General features: G+C 37.7%; 1 protein-coding gene across 10 annotated transcripts in view; it reads left to right on the top strand.

The window, feature by feature from the left end:
* SESTD1 (SEC14 and spectrin domain containing 1) overlaps nucleotides 1–19,431 on the top strand; it is a 158,352-nt gene that overhangs the window by 38,715 nt on the left and 100,206 nt on the right. For 6 of the 10 annotated variants that reach the window (XR_013518855.1, XM_078327327.1, XM_035304431.3 and 3 more), the window contains one exon: nucleotides 17,116–17,195. Coding sequence is in view for 8 of the 10 variants with exons in the window: in XM_078327327.1 (XP_078183453.1) it covers nucleotides 17,141–17,195 (55 nt within the window). In the remaining 2 variants the exon portion in view is untranslated. Of the gene's footprint in view, nucleotides 1–15,397; nucleotides 15,546–17,115; nucleotides 17,196–19,431 lie in introns of all 10 variants that reach the window. The other 4 variants (XR_013518856.1, XM_078327328.1, XM_035304432.3 and 1 more) reach the window with 1 other exon arrangement.

Below are 19,431 nucleotides of genomic sequence, written 5' to 3'. Positions count from 1 at the left end.
AATCTATGTCTCCAGATCTTAGTTTCCTTATCTGTGAAATGGAAAGGATAGACTAAATGATCTCTTATGATTTATAACTCTGTTAATTTCTATATTAACTTGAACAAATTACTTCTTTGTGTCTCAGGTTTTCAATCTGAAAACAGTGGGTTATTAATAGAATCATATATAAATATTAATATGAGGATGAAGGAATATTCTTGGAATACAAAAAAGTATCAGGATAAGTCTGGGACTGATACTTTTCTGGATGAAGAATGCCGTAGTGGGAATGCCTTTACTGTGGCCTCAGTGAAGTTAATGGTAGTAAACAGGTAAACCGGTAATTAGTGGAGGAAGGAAGATTTAGCTGCTGGTAATAAATACCATTTATTGAGTACTTATCATCCTGAGCATACTAAACTGTATATACAAATTTGCCCACTTAAGCTACAGTCCTGTGAGTTAGGTTCAGTGATTTGCTCATAAAAGAAATTAAAGGAATTGCCAAAACCACCTACCTAGTAAATAGCTGGCTGGGAGTCACACCCTGGCTCCACAGCCATGATTTTTACCACTGCACTAAACTGCATTTCAGGGAGAACAACTCTTTGGAACAGAATCCCATGGTAGAGAGATCTTTAGTGGGGGAAGTCTTTGTTTGGGAAAGATAGCTAATACTGCTAACAGTCCTTATGAGAGAGAAAAGAGTCGGGCATTATAAATACTTGGTTTTCTATGTGTCCTATGTTTGTTCCAAAATTACATTTTAATATTAAACAAGTTTAATAGTGACCAAATTGAACGTTTGCAGAATATTCTATTGTTTTGGTAGTTTTACCACAGAAAATGCAATATACATTGTTTTTAATTTTTTTTGAGACAGGGTCTCGCTTCATCACTCAGGCTGGAGTGCAATAGCACAATCATGGCTCACTGCAGCCTTGGCCTCCTGGGCTCAAGTGATCCTCTCATCTCAGCCTCCTGAGTAGCTGGGACCACAGGTGCACACCACTATGCATGGCTAATTTTTGTATTTTTCGTAGAGATGGGGTCACACTGTGTTGGCCAGCTGGTCTCAAACTTCTAGGTTCAAACAGTCTTCTCACTTTGGTCATCCAAAGTGCTGAGATTATAAGCATAAGCCACCATGCCTGGGCCATTGTGTTTTTTATTTATTATATTTTTTGCAACAGAGTCTCACTTTGTTGCCCAGGCTGGAGTGCAGTGGTGCAATCTCTTCCCATGGCAACCTCTGCCTCTGCCTCCTAGAGTCAAGTAATTCTCCTGCTTCAACCTCCTGAGTAGCTGGGGTTACAGGCATGCACCGCCTGGCTAATTTTTGTATTTTTAGTAGAAATAGGGTTTCACTATGTTGGCCAGGCTGGTCTTGAACTCCTGATCTCAGGTGATTCACTGCCTTGGCCTCCCAGAGTGCTAGGGTTACAAGCATGAGCCCCACATCTGGCCCCATTGTTTTATTTTTTAAATGGGACTTTCACTTTGATGAAAGTAACTCACACATCTCACTGGCTTCTTTCTGCCTTGGTAATACTATAATAATTTCCATTTTAAGGCAATATTCCATTTTTCAAGCCAACTTACAATTTTTTAACATTTTTAAAAACTATTTTTACATTTCCTCCCCTCCCCAACATAGTGTTTGGTACATGCCAAATATTTACATTATACAAACAAAAAAATTTTGTGCCAATATTGCAATTCATGATATAGGTATATTATTTCATTTGAACAAAAGTATTATTGTATGTATTTGTGGTATTGAACATATAAACATTTGGGCATTAAAAATTAATTTAGTATGCCAATTATGTGGAATTAGGGGACCTGTAATACATCTGAACCTCTGTTCCAAATGCATTTAAATCTTGTGTATCTGGAGAATTGCATTTAGTCTTAACTCAATGGAACGCATGTGTGTTTTTACCAAGGATGGAGGAAGAACACTTCTTTGTAGGAGGAAGATTGGGAAAGAATGGGGTTTGGTGATGACCCAGAGAAATTGTGAGTTGAAGAGGAGAGGAAACACCTACAGCAGGTGAAAGGGGGTTGGAATCTGGAAATTAGATGCTGGAATTTGTAAACTTATTGTGGCTATATCCACTTCCTCCTCTGGTGGTGAAAGGAGACCTCACTCAGCTAGGTGAACTTAGTAGACACATGCATGCCTTGAAAAAGGAAAAGGAAATGGTTCAGGTTTCTGGAGCTCAACATAAGCTTAGGGGCAGAAAATATACAGGTAGAGAGCTCATCTAAAGGAACTCTGGCAGTAGATAATGAGGTCCTAGCCATAGGGGATACTCTATAGCTGCGGGTTCCAGGAATATCTTTACCCTCCTGGAATTCCACAAATGTGATTTGCTTCTCTAATGCAATGTTCCTTTTTTCCTTTTGCTGCTCCTATTTTGGTGAAGAAGCAGTCAAACTAAGGATTCATCTGTAAATTAAGAAGAGCCAAAGGTTTTTTAAAAATTTATTTATGTATTAATATGAAAATTAGTTAAGGGATTTTAAGTCTGGACATTCAAAAATGGAGGTTTGCAGTTACTAAGGGTTTGGGAGAATTGCTAGAGGAATGGAGAAGGCACAGAGTGAGGAGGATGCTCTAGAGGTAGTGGCTTATATTGTAGTTTTTGAAAAGGATTTTTAAGTGGTGGGCTGTCATTACCATTTGCAGTAGACTTTTGAATTTTTGAAGTTTAAATATAGTATGGGACTTTTAATGTTCCACTGGACTTCTTAATGTAGATTATTTTGTCTTTCAAGGTAGATTAGCAATATTTTTCTAGAAAACTTAAAATCTCAGAATCTCTTTTCTTCTTTTTTCCATTTCTTACTCAATAAACTAGTTCTTGATTTATATGGTAAAACTGTTATTATACAGTGATAATTTAGTTTTCAATTTTATTTAGAGGAGTTACACTTTTGGATAAATCTGTATTTTGGTGAAAGCCCTTTTTAAAAATAATTTTCATTTTAAGTATACTCAAAGGATTGTTGTTCTTTCCTCTAGAACTGTCAATATTGTTGTAAACTCAGATTAGTAATCAGACACTGGCACCTGCAATAACACAAATATTACATAAAATTTTTGTTGTTGATCTGCTTCACCAATTTATTATCCTAAAGTTGAATAATGTTTATTTCTGTATAATTTTATATATGGATATGTGGAGTAATACAGCACGGAGTACCTATATGTTTTAATCTCTAAAATTGCTCTTACTTTGTAACAGCAGTTGAAAATATTTCTAATCTCAACTTAAGGATAGTTATAACTGTAGTATTTCTTCTGGAAATACAAGGCCAGGGAGCCTGCATTCTGATTTTGTTCATTGCCATATTGTGCCTACATGATGTAGACTTATTAGAGACAATTTAATTACCCTTAGGCTATTCTAATGGGTTTTCACTGATTGATAAGAAATGCTCCTTGGAGAATTTAACTGAATTTTCCAAATAAACTGGTTGATTTATATTTATTGAGAGGGGAGTTCCAGTGTACCCACTCACATCATCAATTTCAGTCTCTCATGAAGTGTAATTTGCCCAGTCTTGATTAAAAGGCCTGCAATTCTGTTTTCTGCTACTGAGTATATCCTCTGCTGCCCTCTAATGGCAGCATTGATGGCACCATCTGATGTTCATCTTAACTACCAAGAATGCTTGGCATCCAGCAACTTACGTGGCTGCTGGATCTTGGGTGGCTTTACCAGTAGAAAGACAGCTGGTGGGAGCTCCTTTGAAGGAAAAGCATGCCCATGTGAATCCTGTGGTTGCTGCGCAAGGTGTTGGCATTCAGGTAGTTGTGACAATTTTAGGATTCCTAGGTAAGTGTTTTGCTTTATCATTTGTCTGTTTTGCTCATTTATTCATTAAATCATCAGATGTTTTTGAATGCCAGAAATGTCCACCACGTAGACTTCTCTCAATCTATTAGCTTCTTAATATAGATTTGTTGAGTGAGTGAATAAATACAAAAATAAATAAGATTTGGTCTCTGCTCTTGGGTAGACAAAATACAAACTTAAATAATCCTTGGTTGCCTTTATTTTCCTCTTTTAAATCTCCACAATCATAGGAAAGTTAAACTAGGAAATGGCTGCAAATATGCATGGAAACCTAGTCTTCCTGTATTTTTAGTTCTCAGAATTCATCATCCCTAACTGTAGAAGGACTTTGTTTTAAGTAGTACTTATTTTGCATCTAGAAATGATAACACTTTATTTTGGTGCTTCTTGTGTTTAGTTGAAGGTAACATACAATCATGGTTGCAGTTTCCTTTATATTTACCAGTCCCTAAAACACTTAATCTGTCATAAACTCTGGCTTTCTGCCTGTTTTATATTTAATGAATTATGACCTAAAACAGGTGCTGCCTTAAATGACTGTATATGAAATATGATAAGTGCAGGGGTGTGTATTTTTTTCCTTGTTAAGAACGTGAACTCCTTAATTCTTTTATTTCTTAGCCTGCTTTACAAGTTTTTTAAAAATGTATTTTCTTTCCATTCTTCATTATTTCATATTAGGTAAATGTCTGTTATTGGCTTCATTCCTCGTTTGAGAGTATAATCCACAGGTATATTGAGGTCAGACATCCCATTGGAGAATAATGTGAACTAGTATGTTTATGTTATTTTTAAAATTTTTAATTATTTCAATAGTTTTTGGACAATAAGAGGTGTTTGGTTATATGGGTAAGTTTTTTAGTGCTGATTTCTGAGATTTTGGTACACCTATCATTTAAGCAATGTACCCTGAACCCCGTGTGTAGGCTTTTATCCCTCACCCTGCTTCCACCCTTTCCCCAGAGTCCATTATATCATTCTTATGCCTTCAGTTCCTCATCTCTCAGTTCCCATGTCTAAGTGAGAACATACAATGTTTGGTTTTCCATTCCTGAGTTACATCACTAGGAATAATGGTGTCCAGCTCCATCCAGGTTGCTGTGAGTGCCATTATTTGATTCGTTTTTATGGCTGAGTAGTTGTATTCCATAATGGGGATGTGTGTGTGTGTGTGTGTGTATGTGTGTGTGTATATATATATATATGTATGTGTGTGTATATGTATATATATCACATTTCTTTATCCCAGTTATCCCAGCACCATTTGTTTAGTAGAGTAGTAGGGTGTCCTTTCTCCATTTTATGTTTTTGCTGTGCCTTGTCAAAGTTGGTTGTATGTATTTGGCTTATTTCTGGGTTCTCTATTCAGTTCTGTTGATCGGTGTACCTGTTTTTATACTAGTACTCTGCTGTTTTGATGACTGTAGCTTTGTAGTATAGTTTATAGTTGGGTAAAGTGATGTTTTGGTGATTATAGCCTTGTAGTATAGATTGTAGTTGGGTAATGTGATGATTCTGGATTTGTTCTTTTTGCTTAGTCTTACTCTGGGTATGCAGGCTTTGTTGTTGTTCCATATGAATTTTAGAATTGTTTTTTCTAGTTCTGTGAAGAATGATGATGGTATATTGATGGGAATTGCACTGAATTTATAGATTGCTTTTGGCAGTATGGTCATTTTCACAATATTCTATCCATCCATGAGCATGGGATGCATTTCCATTTTTTTTGTTGTTGTTGTTGTTCTCTATGATGTTTTTAGCAGTGTTTTATAGTTTTCCTTGTAGAAATCTTTCACTTCATTGGTTAGGTATATACCTGTTTTTTTTCTTTTTCCAGCTGTTGTAAAAGTGGTTGAGTTCTTGATTTGAGTCTCAGCTTGGTCGCTATTGGTGTATAAAAATCAGTGCTACTGATTTTTATAAATTGATTTTGTATCCTGAAACTTTACTGAACTCATTTATCAGATCTAGGAGCTTTTCGGAGGAGTCTTTAGTGTTTTCTTGGTATACAATCATATCATCAGCAAACAGTGACAGTTTGACTTCCTCTTTACTCGATTTATACCTGTTATTTCTTTCTCTTGTCTGATTGCTCTGGCTAGGACTTCCAGTATTATGTTGAGTAGAAATGGTGAAACTAGCCATCTGTATCTTGTTCCAGTCCTCAGGGAGAATGCTTTCAACTTTTCCCTTTTCGGTATAATGTTGGCTGTGGGTTTATCATAGAAGGATTTTATTACCTTAAGGTATGTCCCTTTTATGCCAATTTTGCTGAGGATTTTAATCATTAAGTGATGCTGAATTTTGTCAAATGTTTTTTCTGTGTCTATTGAGATGATTATGATTTTTGTTTTTAATTGTTTATGTGGTTATCACATGTATTGACTGGGGTGTGTTAAACCAACCCTGCATCCCAGGGAGAAACCCACTTGATCACGACATATTATCTTTTTGATATGGTATTGAATTCAGTTAGCTAGTATTTTGTTGAAGATTTTTGCATCTGTGTTATCAGGGATATTGATCTGTAGTTTTCTTTTTTTGTTATGTCATTTCCTGGCTTTAGTATTAGGGGAATACTAGCTTCATAGAATGATTTAGGGAAGATTCCCTGTTTCTCTATCTTGGAATAGTTTCAATAGTATTGATACCAATTCCTCTTTGAATGTCTGACAGAGTTCAGCTGTAACTCCATCTGGTCCTGAACTTCTGTTGTTGGCAATTTTTTTATTACTGTTTCAATCTCATTACTTGTTATTGGTCTTTTCAGAATTTTTCTTCCTTTCTGGTTTAAACTAGGAAGGTTGTATATTTCCAGGAATTTTTCCATCTCTGGGTTTTCTAGTTCGTGCACATAGAAGTGTTCATAGTAGCCTTGAATGGTCTTTTGTATTTCTGTGGTGTCAGTTGTAACATCGCCCATTTCATTTCTAATTGAGCTTATTTGGATCTTCTCTCTACTTTTCTTGGTTAATTTCATTAATGGTCTGTTGATTTTGTTTCTTTTTAAAGAAACAGCAAATGTATCTTTTATTTCTAGATGTTGCAATTGCCTTTCTTTTTTATGATATCTATTTATCTGGAGACTTTTTCATCATATCCTGTATTTTTTTTTTAATTTTATTAGTTGGTTTTACCTTTCTCTGGTGCCTCCTTGAATAGCTTAATGATCAACCTTCTGAATTCTTTATCTGGCAATTCAGAGATTTCTTGTTGGTTTGGATCTGCTGCTAGACAGGAGCTAGTGTGATCTTTTGGGGGTGTTATAGAACCTCGTTTTGTCATATTACCAGAATGACTTTTCTGGTTCCTTCTCATTTCAGTAGACTGTTTCAGTGGAAAGTTCTGGAACTCAAGGGCTGCTGTTCAGATTATTTTGTCCCATAGGGTGATCCCCTGATGTGGTAGTAGGAATAGGGCTTCCTGAGAGCCAAACTGCAAGTGATTCTTACTGCCCTTCTAAGTCTAGCCACCCAGTAGGGTGACCAGGCTCCAGGCTGGTGTTGGGGAATATCTGCAAAGAGTCCTGTGATGTGATCTGTCTCCAGGTCTCCCTGCTGTGGTTACCAACATCTGCTCTGGTGGAGGTGGCAGGGGACTGAAGTGGACCCTGGGAGTCCTTGATTTTAGTTTTGTTTGGTGCTTGTTTTCTGGAATATTGGTTATGCTGGCAGTGGACAGGATCAGGAATTCTGTTTAGCCAGGTATAGCAGGTGGTAGAATTAGCTGTTTTCTTCTTCTTTGGAGCAGGGTTATTCTGTTGAGTTACTGTAATGGCTTGCATTGGTTGGCCTCTAGCCAGGACTTGGCACTTTCAAGAGAGTGCCAGCTGCAGTGGTAGGTAGATATAATCTTGTCTCACATTGACCGGATGAGTACTATGGCTTCTCCGGTGTTGATTGCAGCCTTAGAGCTCCCAAGAGCTTTGTGTTTTGTCTTTGGCTACCAGGGCATATTGAGAAAAACCATCAGATCAGTCAGGGTTGGATGAGTTTGAGCTCTGACTCTCTTTGTGCAGGGGTTGCTGTGGTGGCTTTGGAGGATGGTGGGACTCAGGCCAATGGAGTTATGTTCCAGGGGGATTATGGCTGCCTCTGCTGTGTCATACAGTTTGCCAGGGAAGTGGGGAAAAGCAAGCAGTGACAGGCCTCACCCAGCTCCCATATAGCCAGCAAGGCCAGTCTCACTCCCAGCTTGCCCCTACCAACCATACTTTGTATCCAGACACCCAAAGAGCAGGGCTGAGATTTTGCCCCCAGGTACAAGCCTTCAGGTTGAGAAAACAAGCAGGGCTATCTGGTCTCTTGCCTGCCTGCCTGCCTGCTTGCCTAGCTGCCTACCTGCATGGTTGGCTGTGGCTTTTGTGCTTGTATCTGCACTTCTTATTTGCCCCTGCTCCCTGAATTCTGCTCAGGAAAGTTCCTGCTTAGTTAAAATTACTACTGAGTTCAGCCAGTAGTATCCTTCATCCTGTGGCCCCTTCTCAATTTCATCAGCTGCCCTACCTTCCCTAAGGGACCTCTGTGAGATGAGGTCAGTAATGGCTTCCCTGGGCTTGTGCTGGGGACCAGGAGTACCTACAGGGCTCTTCCAACTGCTTCATTTTTTATATTTCACTCAGCTTCCTAAATCCATTTCAGCTCTAGATAAGCTTAAATTCTCCTCCCATGTTCTTGATTTTTGGGTTCCCCAGTGGGGATGTGTGTTCAGAGGCTGTCTTTTCCCCTTCCCACACTTTGGCGAATCACAGTTTTTTTTAGCTGTCTTGAGGTGTTTGCAGCAGCAAGCCACTTCTTTCAAAGGGTCCGTGAATTCTTTGGTTTTCATGGTACCTTCTTGGAACAAAGGTTTACAGTGTGAGTCTCCAGATGCTGTTCTGTCTGTCCAAGCAGGAGCTGCACATTAGTCCTGTCTCCTGTCTGACATTTTCCACCTTTATGTTATTTAACATTTTATTGGGGAGACGGTGCTTGTGTTGGTTGTGTTTTGCAAGATTTTTTCTTTATTTTGTATATTTTGTACATTATTTAAATTTTTTCCTTAGATATTAAAATAACCAGAAAGAAGAAAATTTTTGTTTTTTTAATGACTGTGCTAAACACTTGAAAAACTGGAGCAAATAACTTTTGAAAAATTAAATTTAATTTGACCTAGTGGTATAGTAATAATTATTTTTCATGACCTATCTCTTTTGTGACAACAGTGAAAGAAATTGATGGAAAGGAGACTCTAGAAGGGAGGAAGATACAGAGTAAATACAATTGTTTTTATCTCTTGACTGCTTTACTTTTTAATCTATCAGTTCATTTGATCTCTTGGCTCATATACCCACAAAACTATATTTCTCTTTAGTATTACTTTAAACTACATTTTCATCACTTTCAAGATATTCTTAAAATAAAACAATATTAAAAAGCTGTTTAATTTTTTAAAACCTAGTATTTTACCATGCTGAAGTGGTTGTGTAAAATAAAGGAAAGTTTGGATAAAGCACCTATCTCTCAGGAGATAGTGATGAATGGAAGACTGTTTCTGGATATGATAGTTTACAAAAGTAAATCTAGACCAAGAGACTAAAACCATTTTCCTTTTCCCTTTTAGGGATATGGAGAATGTGGTTGTGAAAAGCTAAATATTAGCATTTGTTGGCGTAAAATCAATAATTTGAATGGGAAAGCTTCAATAATCTTAATAGATTTCACTCCATGGGTTACCTGCATCATTTCTTATGCCTTGTGGGATCTTAGGTATTCTAGATATTCCTATTTCTTGGATGCTGTTTAATTAGATTTGACTATGGCAAGGGTTAAAATTGATGGGCAGTTTTATTCAAAATAAATGGCAACAGAGTTAAAGGAGAAAAAAGCTTTAAGTGATTAGAGACAGACTACTAAACTCTAAATTTTAGTTTTGCTTCTTGTACCAAGTTTCTCCACTAATTAAAAGAGGAGTCTATTTTAGCCAACTTAAGCAGAAAAGGGATTTATTTTGCAGTTTACAGAATTGATGAGAAGGATAGAGAAATAAGTTCAAAAAATAGGAAGGAATTAAAGGCAGCTGAGAATTTCTCTGCTCATAAACCGTAAGGAAAATCTGGTTAGGAAGCCAGTTCTGTTTCTGTGACTGTTGTCTCTGTATTTGCATTTCTCCCTCAAGTTTGGCATTTTTTTCTGTGGTAGCATCCCATGGACAGCCCAGATCAGTAGTTCTCTTGTTTCTAGCTTTCAAGAGTCCCTGAGGTCAAAACTGCTTTTTATAATTCTTAGGTTTTATTTTATTTTTTTGCTCTGTTTACTGTGTTGACATTTGTGCTGATGGTGTAAAAACACTGGTAAGAAAAAGTGCTGGTGCCTTAGCATGAAATAAGGCAGTGGCACATCTGTATGTATGTGAACCTAAAAGAACAAGCTAAGGCAAAATTAATATAAGTAGAGAGTTTTTGTTTTGTTTTGTTTTGTTTTGTTTTTGCTAAGCTTGAGAACTGCAACCTGGAAGCATAGATTGAAATTGTCCTGAAAATGCATTTTAATTAATAGCAGTTACAAGTGGATTTTTAAAGGCAAAAAGAGGTTGTCAGGAATTCTCTTAAGTTCACAGAAATAATATGGATTAGTGATTGGCTATACATTGTTAAGCTATAGGGTGTGGGTTATAATGCCCAGTGGGGCATTATTAGGTTTATTTATAGCTACTTTTGGCAATAGCAAGCAGTTTCAGGAGGTGAATACACAGCTCAAAATGGGGAGTAGGATATGATTGTGGTCTCATTTTTGTGTCTCTCTTGGTCTGGTAATTAAAGGACTTGCATTCCTCAGATAAAATTCTTTCTTTTTTTATCTATGCAAGCGCGCGCGCACACACACACACACACACACACGCACACACGCACACCTTTTTACTGACAGTATTTCTCATATCAAATGTGTGGGGGTTTTTTTTGCACCAATCAATCCTCCAGCTCTCCAGACACGAACTGGGTGTCATACAATCCAATTCAATTACAACAATATGTATCTGGAGTTGTCAAATCCAGATTCTAAGGGATCAGTCCCATAAGACTGTCCTCACTTTACTTATTTGTTTCTTTTTATTTTTTTATAGACAAGTATCTTGCTATGTTGCCCAGCCTGGACTCAAACTCTGTGGCCCAAGTGATCCTCTCACCATAGCCTCCTGAGTAGTTGAGACTACAGGCTCAGGCTGTCTTCACTTTAGGTGCCATTTCTGGGCTGTCCTCATTTTAGATGCCAGGCACAAGTATTGGGTCCCCAGGTTACCCACACTTCTGTCTGACTTGGCTATAAATCAAGATTCTCATCATACCCAATCCCTTCAGGTTTGATAATTCACTAAAACAGCTCTTCAGTAAGACAATTTACTTATGATTACTGGATTGTTATAAAGGATACAACTCAGGAACAGCCAATGTGAGATATATAGGGCAAGGTATTGGGGGAGGAGGCATGTAGACCTTTCATGCCCTCTCTGGGTGTGCCACTCTTCCAGCATTTTGATGTGTTCACCCACCTGGAAGCTCTCTGAACTGTTCCCCTGTGCCTTTTTAAAAAATAGAGTGGGGTTCTTGCCATGTTGCCCAGGTTGGTCTTGAACTCCTGGGTCTTGTGGGTTCTACTGCCTGGGGCGACTTTGCAGGTTTTAAAGGGATTTACCAAGGAACTTGTAGGTAAAGAAAGGCAAATTTATTAGAGAAAGCATGAAAATATGCTGCAAGGTTGCAGTGGGCAGCACAGCAGAGAAAGGGTTGTCTGCCAAGAGGCGGGGACTAGAGGGAAGTTACATAGTCCTGCTGCAAGGGGGCTATCTGCAGAACAAGGTCATTCTGCCTGCAAGTTGTTTGTGATTAGCCATCTGTCAGAACAGTTGTTCATTGTTCCCCATCTGGGATCACCCCTTCCTCATTGTTGCTGACTTATGAGGACTCCACATCTCCCCCACCCCCTGTGACACAACAGCAGTGACAAATCTTTGGCAGTGGGGCGGAGGTCTCATCTTCCAGCTACTTCCTGGCATGCCTAGGGCATGGAGTGGACCCTGCCTATGGTTATTGGTTTGTCAGGAGACCCTATGGGTTTCAGATTGTGAGACTTAGGATATTGGATCTTTCTGGGGAGAAGGGACTCATCAGAGAGAGGGGAGTATATGAAGGTGAAACTGGTGTCCGGCTGAATCCAGGGGAGATTTGTAAAGGTAGCAGTCATCATTGGGGGGAGACTGATCCAATTCACAGCATCATTTGAAAGTGAAACTTGAATTCTAGAAGATAATATTTTATTTTTTTAAGTCAACATTGGCCAAAAAGAGACACACAAACCTTTTGCTTTTTGACTGTTTTTTTTTTTTTAATTGGAAGTCCATTTAGATAACCTGAAAGTTAAACTCTATGAAAAAGTGTTTGAATTTAATTAGAAACGGAAAATGTGTGTTCAGCAGGGGAGTACATGACTCTTAGGAACAGCATAAGTTGTTTCTTTGATTACATTGAGACTTTAGACATAACAAGAGAAGCCAGGGGTCCAGAATAAAGTTATGTTGGAATAAAACATTGCATAATTTTTTTGACCTTAAAGTTGAAACAGTTCAGCATTAGGCCATAGTAACAGTCAGAATTGGAGGAGAATCTGACAGGAGCTGGCAAAAACTGGAGAGTGTTATTATATTAGGCCTTCTTTGGTGAGAAAAAGTAGAAAGCAGCAAGGCACAGCAAAAGTTAAACTGAGATGATTCTGAGAAGCTTTTAAAATAAACGTTATAAAATTAGAAGTAAAACTACTTGCAGTTTTAAGAACAGATTGATACCTTAAGAAAACCTTGTTTTAACAGGGGGGGAGCAATGTTATAAAAACTATCCTAAATAATTCCCTTTCAGTTATAACCAACTTATTCATATACAAAAGTCCTTTCATAAATTCCCTTTCACAAACCTTCTTATGACCCATATAGACTTATTTTTGACATGCTTGGACTTTGTGACTTAAACATTCTTCTTTCTTAAACAACCCGTCATTTTGCTTTAGGACAAGACATTACCATACAAGATTTTTTTCTCATATAAAATCTTTTTTAAAATATAGCCTTCCTTTCCCAAAATACCTTTTTACCTTTATAACTTTCTTTCATGTCTCTCTTATTCCCTGGTACCTTTTACCTTGTTTTTATATATAACCTTTAAGTAACCTTTGAATTAGACAAAAATTATTTTCCTTTTGTTAGGAAGTTAAGGTTTGTACTGCATATTGGTGTGTGAGTTCTGTGGAGGGGGAGTACATGAGGAGGTAGTCTACATACTGTAGAAGTTATCCCCACTTAAGAGATTGTTCTGTTAGGTTTCTTGCTAGGGCTTGTTTGAATGAGTGTGGGCTATATTTTAAACCCCTGAAATAGGACTATCTAGGTTGATGTTTCTATGTAGTCCATTTTCACACTGCTATAAAGAAATACCCAAGACTGGGTAATTTCTAAACAAAGGAGGTTTAATTGATTCGCAGTTCTGCATGACTGGGGAGGCCTCAGGAAACTTACCATCGTGGTGGAAGAGGAAGCAGTCACCTTCTGTACAGGGTGGCAGGAGAGAGAAATGAGAAGGGCAGGAGAAATTGCTTTTTATAAAACCATTAGATCTCCTGAGAACTCACCCTCACAAGAACAGCATGGGGGAAACCACCCCCTTGATCTAATAACTTTTGTCAGCATGGGGGAAACCGCCCCTTGATCTAATAACTACATGTGCAGATTACAGTTCTCTTCCTCAAAACATGGGGGTTACAATTGGAGATGAGATTTGGGTAGGGACACAGAGCCAAACTATATCCAGTGGCCTGTCCTTCTGCACTGAGGACACTTACCTGGAGAAGTGTCCTTAGGACAATCTCGAATGGGCTGGAGGCTTGTAAAGCAGCCAGCAGTTAAGTCTGTCTCTTGTCCTTGCATTTTTCTTTCTCTGTAGCTCTGTCCCTCTTATTCTGTTCCCAGTTATTGGATAACTTGAAGGCTGTGTTCAGCAATGTTGGGAAAGAAGTTTGTGATCTCTAATCTAGCTTTTAGAGTTTATGTCTAATGTCTGAGGATGCCTGGCTGATAAACAGCAAAGATGATGAGGGCTTCTGTTCTCCTGGGGTTCATATTATTATATTTTCTCATAGCCTCAGCCAGCCTGGAATAAAATAGGTCTGAGTTTTCATTTGACCCCTGTCTTATTTCTCTTAGTTTGGTGTAATTTACAGGTTTTATATGGCTTTTTTTATGCCCTCAATCAGCCAAGTGATCATGTGATAATAATGTTCCCTGCTGTGGGCTCCCTCTTGATAACCCCACCTAGGATCAGTGGCAGGCACTGCAGCTTCCCCTGGGCCAGACTCCTGGGGGCTTGGGGTATGCACCTCATCTGCCCACCTTTGAGCCAGAGACCTAACGTGGGATTTGTCCTCATGGGTGCAACAAATGGTCAAAATAATATACATGTCCTGCCAAGTGAGGTAGAAGGAAGCAGTAGTGCTTTACATTCCTTCATGAAGTGAGAAAGGCTCTGACTGAAAGAGCCAAGCTTAGTTTTTATTTAGGAAAGATGAGACATTGGAAAAGGAACATGGACTCCAATGGTTCCTGGATCCCCATTTGCCACGTCCTGGAGCAGCAAAACTTTTTCTGGGGCTGAAATGAGATCATAAGTGACCTCTGACCTAGTATGAGAAGGGGAGAAGGGTCCCTGATAAAGAGGAGGCACTGGAAAACAACATCGAAGTTTGGGATGTTGAGGGGAAGGTGAAGGAGAGGGAGCAGATGGAGTAGGTGTGATTGAATGCAAAGGTAGTTTGTTAGGGGAAGAAGGTCTGGTCTCAACCCATCCAGCTAGCTGGAGAGAATGGAAAAGAGAAAAAGAAAGACCATTTATAATGTCAGAAGAGTCAGTGGGGCCAGATAATAAAGCCGTGTACATTCAGGAGGTTTGGTGGAGATCAGGATCCCGAGAGAGAGAGAGAGTCATGTAAGCCTGGATATAGGAATTTCAGACCATTTAGAAGAGTTGCAGCTGGTCCAATGGTAGTGGGTTATCAGAACTTATTAACATTAGTGTCACTAAAGTTGGTATACAACCCCCCACTGCTAAATTTGACTGGCTTTAAAAATAAATAAACAGAAGAGTTGCAACAGAAAATGGCATGCTGTAAAATAGTACTGGGGGGCAAGGGTCCCACCTGGAGGCCAGGGGTATTCCTGATCTGAAAGTTTATAAGGTGGCCATGTTGTATTACACAAGAAAATTAAACTTTCTTTTTGAGAGTCTGAGGGTCAAATTTATGCCAGTATTTTAGCATGCAACCCAGAGATGAGTCTGAAGGAATAGATGGGGTTTGTCCCACGATGGGACTGGAAACCACCAAGCATCTTGGGGCTAATAAATAATAGTACCCACCTCATAGATCTGTTATGAAGACTAAGATAATAAAAAGAGATTGCTTAGAACAGTGCATAGTTTATAATATATACCTAGTCAATTATAATTATCTCTTATCAAACTTTTAAATCAGGTCTTCAACAAGCTGGTCACAAGACAGAAGATAGAAGATGTGAATCCAGGCTCTCTGGGTTCTTGTATAACTGGATGACAACCCATCAGAAAAAGCTATTGATCTGAAAACATGAAGTGCTACTAGTTTTAGATTAAAGATGTAAAATGTGAGCTTTTTTCCTCCTACTTCCTACTAGTCTGTTTTCTGGAGTAATATAGAACAAACTTAATAAACAAATTGCAAATATTCAAGGGAACTTGAATATATCATCTAGATGGACAGCTTGTTTTCTTTGAAGACAGATACAAATGGTCATGGCGTTTTTAAAAATTGTATACACAAAAGCTATAAAATTATGTACTGGTTTAATTAGTCTCACTTAATTAGCCATTATCTGATCAATGTTAAAACTCCATCTTTTTTTCCCTTGACACCTATTTTTTTGTTTGCTTGCTTTTTAAAGACTGTGTTTTTTTGTTTGTTTGTTTTTGCAGGGCAGGATTTTTTATTGAGTTTTTAGCTATAGCTGGTAGCACAGCCTGAAGAGCTTGAAGTGTGATGGATAGGTTCATAGCAGGTGTTTGCCAAATAAGTAATATACTCATGCAAAGAGTCATATTTTCTGCTCTGCTAGAAACTGTCTTCAAGAGAATATGCTTTTACTAAATACGATAAAATTTCACAGTGCACTCCAAAGAACTGCTCTGTGTTGTGATGGTGGGTGGATGTGAGACGGGACAGGGGAGGAAGGAATACAATGTGATGGAGAATATTCTCTCAGATATGAAACTAAGTATATGAGGATAATAGAATTGAATCCAATTTTGTTCATTTTTTTGTTTTGTTTTGTTTGAAAAGTCCTGTTCTCCTCAAAATCAAAATTTGGTAGTATGCTGGACTGGCCAAGTCTGAATGCCTGCCGTGGCAAAACCTCCATTTAAGGGAAACTGTCTTGCCTTTAGGCCTTGCTATAAGGGTAATTCCTTTTTGAATTTAGCTCTAACCCCTGGCTATGGCTGAGTAGACTCTGGAAAACTGAACCAGAGAATAGAGAATTGTGGCCTGGCATAAAAAGATTAACTGGCGTAATCAAAATTTTCCCTGGAAAATTAAAAACTGTAAAATATAGAGAGATGGAGGCAGATAACGATGAGGGCAAAAAACTGAAACATTGTATTAGAAAATATAGTGAGATAAACGGGATAAGATGTGTTACCATATGTTATGGGGAGCAAAAATATGAGCAATTAAAGCCATTTAATAGTGAAATGGAAAGAATCAGATGTTTGATGTTAAGCTGTGTAATTAATAAGGAAAGCAATGGAAGATTGACTTCCTGTTTGATTGATTCATTTGTTTATTCAACAACTTATTTTTTTAGTTTCTACTATGTACCAGGCAGTATTTTTGCCCAAGAGTATTGCTCTGAGAAAGAGTTAAGCCAGTGATCCTCAACCTCTTGTGATTTTGCCTACCAGAGGATATTTGGCCATGTCTAGAGACATTTTGATTGTCACAGCTGGGAAAGGGAGGTGGTATTGGCTTTTAGTGAGTAGAGGCCAGGAATGTTGCAAACTATTTTACAATGCACAGGATAACTCCGTACAAAAATAGAATTATCTCGCTCAGAATGTCAGTAGTTCTTAGGTTTAGAAACTCTGGGATAAACCATCATTAGGATTAGTTCATGGAATAATTGTTAGCTTGTATTGACATTTAACTTTCTATGTTTTCAGAATTAAGGAAGTTCACTGGAGTAAAATGGAGGCCTCTGTAATATTACCCATTCTGAAGAAAAAACTAGCCTTCCTTTCAGGTATGTTTTCTTCTTAAAATTTGAAGTGTTTGATATACAATTTTTTTAATAGTGTTTTTCTTTGATAAGTATGACAAATGCATTTTATTTTTTTATGACAGTTTTGTTTAAAAGGTATTTTTAAGACATCTTTAAATCAGAGTGGAGAACTAGGAGAGCTAACTCTGTACTGTTTCTTAACAGTCCAATTTATTTTTCTAATTTCAGTTTTTTTAGATTCGGGGGTACATGTGTCTGTCTGTTGCATGGGTCTATTACATGATACTAAGGTTTGCAGTACAATGGAGTCCCATCACCATCACCCAGGTAGTGACCATAGTACCCAATAGGTAGTTTTTCAGCCCTTTTCCCCTTCTCTCCCTTTCCTGGAGTAGGCTCCTGTGTCTGTTGCTCCCATCTTTATGTGTGCCCAATATTTCGCTCCCACTTATAAATGAGAATGTGCAGTATTTGGTTTTCTGTTGCTGTGTCAATATTCAGTTAGGATGATGGCCTCTAGCTGCATCCACATTGTGGCGAAGGACATGATTTCCTAGTTTTTATGGTTGTATGGTACTCTATGATGTACATGTACCATGTTTTCTTTATCCATTCCACTGCTGATGGGTACCTAGGTTGATTCCATATCTTTGCAATTGTAAATAGTGCTGTAGGGAATATTTGAATGCATGTGTGTTTTTGATAGAGCAATGTATTTTCCATTGGATATATACCCAGTAATGGGATTGCTGGATTTAATGGTAGCAATCCCATTACTATGTATGTGCCTACAGCAAAATACATTGTTTTATAGAGTTCTCTGTTTTAAGTTCTCTGAAATATCGCCAAACAGCTTTCTCCAGTGACTGAACCCTAATTTACATGACCGCCAACATGCATAAGCATTTCCTTTTCTCTGAAGCCTCACTAGCATCTGTTAGTTTTCGACTTTTTAATAAAGACATTCTGACTGATATGAGATGATACTTTATTGTCAATTTGGTTTGCACTCCTATAATTATTTGTGCTTTGCATGCTTGTTGGCCACTTGTATGTCTTCTTTTGAGAAATGTCTGTTCATGTCCTTTGCCCACTTTTTAATGAAGTTGTTTTTTCCTTGTTGAATTGATTAAGTTCCTTAGGGATTCTGGATATTAGGCCTTTCTTGGAAGCATAGTTTGTGACTATTTTCTCCTATTTTGTAGGCTGTTTACTTTATTGATAGTTTCTTTTGTTGTGCAGAAGTTCTTTAGTTTAATTATGTCTTACTTTTCAATTTCTGTTTCTGTTGCAGTTACTTTTGAGGATTTAGTCATAAATTTTTGGCTAAGGCTGGTATCCAGAATTGTATTTCCTAGGTTTTCTTCTAGGATTTTTATAGTTTTCGGTTTTATGTTTAAGTCTTTAATTCATTTTGAGTTAATTTTTGTATATGGTGAAAGGTATGGTCCAGTTTTATTCTTTTACACATGGTTAGCAAGTTATCCCAGCTCCATTTATTGAATAGGGAGTTCTTTCCCCATTGCATGTTTTTTTGAAGACCAGATGGCTATAGGTGTGTGACTTTATTTCTGGATTCTCTCTATTTTGTTCCATTGGTCCATGTGTCTGTTTCTGTACCAGTGTCATGCTGTTTTGTTTACTGTAGCCTTATAGTGTAGTTTGAAGTCAGGCAATGTAATACCTCTGGGTTTGTTCTTTTTGCTTAGAATTGCTTTGGCAATTTAGGCTCTTTTTTGGCTCCATATGAACTTTTGAATAGTTTTTTCTATTCTGTGAAAACTGACATTGGTAGTTTGATAGGAAAAGCATTAAAATTGTAGATTGCTTTGAGTAGTATGGCCATTTTAACAATGTTGACTCTTTTAATCCATGACAATGGAATGTTTTTTCATTACTTTATGTCTTCTATTATTTCTATCAGCAGTGTATTATATAGCTTTTCTTATAGATATATTTCACCTCCTTGCTTAGGTGTATTTTTTAAGGCATTTTTTGTGGCTGTTATAAATGGGTATATGTTCTTTATTTGGCTCTCAGCTTGAGTGTCATTGGTGGTTAGAAATGCAACTTATTTTTGCATGTTGATTTTTTTTTTTAACCCTGAAATTTTACGAATGTCATTTATCAGTTCTAGAAGCCTTTTGGTGGAGGCTTTAGGGTTTTCTAGTTATAGAAACATAAAGTCAGCAAAGAGAGATAATTTGACTCCTTTGTTTTCTATTTCTTTGCCTTTTACTTCTTTTTCTTGCCTGAT

This window comes from Callithrix jacchus, chromosome 6 (genome assembly GCF_049354715.1).
Source record: "Callithrix jacchus isolate 240 chromosome 6, calJac240_pri, whole genome shotgun sequence".
NCBI lineage: Eukaryota > Metazoa > Chordata > Mammalia > Primates > Cebidae > Callithrix > Callithrix jacchus.
Note: the sequence above shows the minus strand (reverse complement) of the source record. Positions and strands in the feature narration are given on the sequence as shown.